The 3,160-nt window shown below is 37.1% G+C and overlaps 1 protein-coding gene across 1 annotated transcript; it reads left to right on the top strand.

Moving 5' to 3' along the window:
- Positions 1–214: 214 nt before the first annotated feature.
- LOC134571404 (taste receptor type 2 member 40-like) lies at positions 215–1,150 on the top strand. The gene has a single exon (XM_063429609.1). It carries the CDS (start codon positions 215–217, stop codon positions 1,148–1,150), a length of 936 nt encoding a protein of 311 aa, XP_063285679.1.
- Positions 1,151–3,160: the final 2,010 nt, after the last annotated feature.

Below are 3,160 nucleotides of genomic sequence, written 5' to 3' on the forward strand. Positions count from 1 at the left end.
TGCATGTGATTGTTCCTAATGACATCACCAACCTAAACCACTTGCAGTATAAAAGTCTAAAAGAATTCTGCCCTATTAGTCATATGTTCTGGATACGTTATACTTTAGGACTTCTCAATCCACTGGAGACTGGATTTGGAAAGTGCATCACAAAAACCCTCCAGGTAAACTATAGCACCTCTGTGTTTGACCTGAATTTTTTTATGAAGACACAATGGGGTTAGAAAACATTGTTATACCTTCGTTTGTTGATATATTTCTAATCATACTCATCGCGGAGACATTCCTCGGGGCACTGACCAACGTGTTCATAATCTTGGTTAATGTGCAAGCTTGGATGAAAGGCCAGACTCTGAATTCTTCTGACCACATTGTAGTAGCTTTGGCCTTCTCAAACATGGGTTTCTCATGCGTGAATGCTGCCACTACTATTTTTATTGTCTTTTTCAAAGAAATCTTGTTTACGAACAACAGTATTTTCTCCATAATTTATTATATAATGTCTTACACCATCTTCTCCAGCTCCTGGCTCAACGCTTGGCTCTGCTTGTTTTTCTTCTTAAAAATAATAAGTTTTAAAGATGGCTGTCTTTCATGGCTCAAAATGAATATTAGCAGTGTGGTTCCTTGGCTGATACTGATATCTCAAATAATATCTTTTGTTAGCTGCCTCCCTTTGATATGGACAATAACAGAAGTATATGCTGATAATACCACCACTGTCCTTGCAACTAACCAAACGACAAAATTAACTGGGTACCAAATAAACACTCTTTATAATTTGTATTCGCTGGTCATCAACTGCATTGTCCCATTCTTGGTGGTGATGGTCACAACAGGTCGAATTATTACTTCTCTCTGCTCACATACACGCCATATGAAGGACAACATGGGGGAATCTGGTGGCCCCAGTCTGAAGGCCCATCAAACAGCTGCACGGACTATGACATCCCTCCTCATTCTTTATCTAATCTTCTATGTGGTAGAGGTAGCTCTTGGATATCTTCCAATGATTAGTCCCTTATATTGGGTTTGTTTTATTGCAATGGCCTCGTTTTCCACAGTTGAATCTATACTTCTTATCATGGGGAACTCCAAACTGAAGCAGGCTTGCGAGGGCATTCTGAAACATTGTAGAAAGACTGGCTAGTCTAAAGCTGCCTCGTTCAGCAAGAAGGTCCAAGTCTTGATATATCATGTGGCTTCCATTGACCATAGAGTGATAATAATATCCCGTCACATTCTATTTATAATATATTAACGGAATACAGAGACTACGGTAATAAAGAATATTACATCTGAAATGACGAACACACACACAGACTCATTTACAACTAGAGTTAACGAACTGAAAACATTGCTGATAAAGATTTTGCGATTAGACATTTTATACCCTAAATTTGACATTTATGCATTTATTAAACATGTATGCATGTCTGTATCTTGTTATGTAGTAATGTACTTTCTCAGAAGCCATTTGCATCTAAGGTTTGGTATAAACTTTAAAAAGGTCAAAGTTAGCATTTACTTTTCTTGAGAATGTCTTGGTATTATGGAGGAAATGCTCGTTACTAATTAGAATGACCCTATACTATACAAAATGTTTCTAAATGGGAATCTTCGCTCCTGAAAACGCAAATTGTTCACTAATATTAAAAGAGATTGTGAGCTTCTTGCGAAGGCTTTCTCTTCTCCTCCCGTACCTGTCAACATTGTTTAAGCTGTTCGTATATATATCTCTTGAATAATTGTAAAGTGCTGCAGAATATATATATAAATAACTAGCACTAATAACGATTAGAAATGGTGGACACCATTCCAAATTACATCAGGTCAACAAAATACAAAAAATGAGTGTTACTGAGTGAAATCTAGTTTCTAAATGTAGTTATGTTGTGTGACAATAACAACTTAATGTAAACTGATTTTGTAGTTAGTGCACTATAACAGAGCGGTGAGCGGGATCCTCCGCCCATTTTCTACTCTTACTGTGATGAGAACTGAATGGGATTCCTGTGCCAGGATAATAAGGGGAATAGTTGTAACGTTACTGTCGCTCTATGTTTTTATTCTCACTTTGTAACTTGTATACATGACAGATAATAAGAAACAAAGCCAGGTAGAATTGTAGTGAAATACAGTGATCTAAAAAAATGAACAATTTTCTATGTGTGCCTCGATATTGCTACAGTTGTCACAGTTTTATACATTTCCCTCTTTTTGTTTGTGGTGGGGTTCCAGATAGTAGCGTTATACTAGAATGAGAGGGACACTACAACACTTTACGTGATTTTTATTCCAGATAACGGCTGTCACTAACAGCACAGGATCAGTTCGATTCCTAAACCTGTGTCTGGCTAACATTGTCCATAGACACCAATATGTCATTCTCCTAAAGACGGGACTTCAGGAAGTCATTCAATCCAAACCAGGAAAGTGTAACTCTATCTGACCCATCCCCCTCCGCTGCTATGGCGATCTGCTATTATTGCTACACGTGTGAGATTTGCATTAATGCAAACTATGGCAAGTTCTTCATATACAAAAACAACAGATGACACACAAATCACCTGTATTATCAAACAAATATGGGTCTTTAGTTACACCACATAGCCGTGCTACGCCCACCGTTGAGTCAATATCGGTGGGTCCTATATTAACCTTATTATGACAGATCATCATGCTAACTGCAATACCGACTGCTTAAACCACTTCCAGAGACTCTCCTCAAATGTAAGCTTTCATTTAGTCACCTCTGAAGGGGCACCTCGAGACAGCGGCTCATTCCAAGGGAATCCGTGGGGAACTAAATTTGGCGTAGTCACATGGTCTGACTAAACACCCATATTTATATCCTAAAATAGACTATATTAAGAAATGCTATATAAAAACTATATTTGTGTGTGTTTGCTGTTCCTTAATCTGCATTTTGCATATATATATGTGCACCTCTATTAGGAATGCATATTCTCAGTGTACCCCCAAACCTCCTTTTTTTTATCTGTCGCAAATCTCAACATATGACTGAAGAACAAACATCATCTAACTTGGGACTTGATTTAATATTGTTGGATACGCTTTCAAAATGATTTAATACATTTCCACATATTGAAATATGAAAACATATTTCATGTATATAAAAAAAAAAATAATATAATAA

The sequence above is a fragment of the Pelobates fuscus genome, chromosome 8, assembly GCF_036172605.1.
Source record: "Pelobates fuscus isolate aPelFus1 chromosome 8, aPelFus1.pri, whole genome shotgun sequence".
NCBI lineage: Eukaryota > Metazoa > Chordata > Amphibia > Anura > Pelobatidae > Pelobates > Pelobates fuscus.

Coding starts and splice junctions, on each gene's coding strand:
- LOC134571404 (XM_063429609.1), top strand. CDS start 215: ATGGGGTTAGAAAACATTGTTATACCTTCGTTTGTTGATATATTTCTA.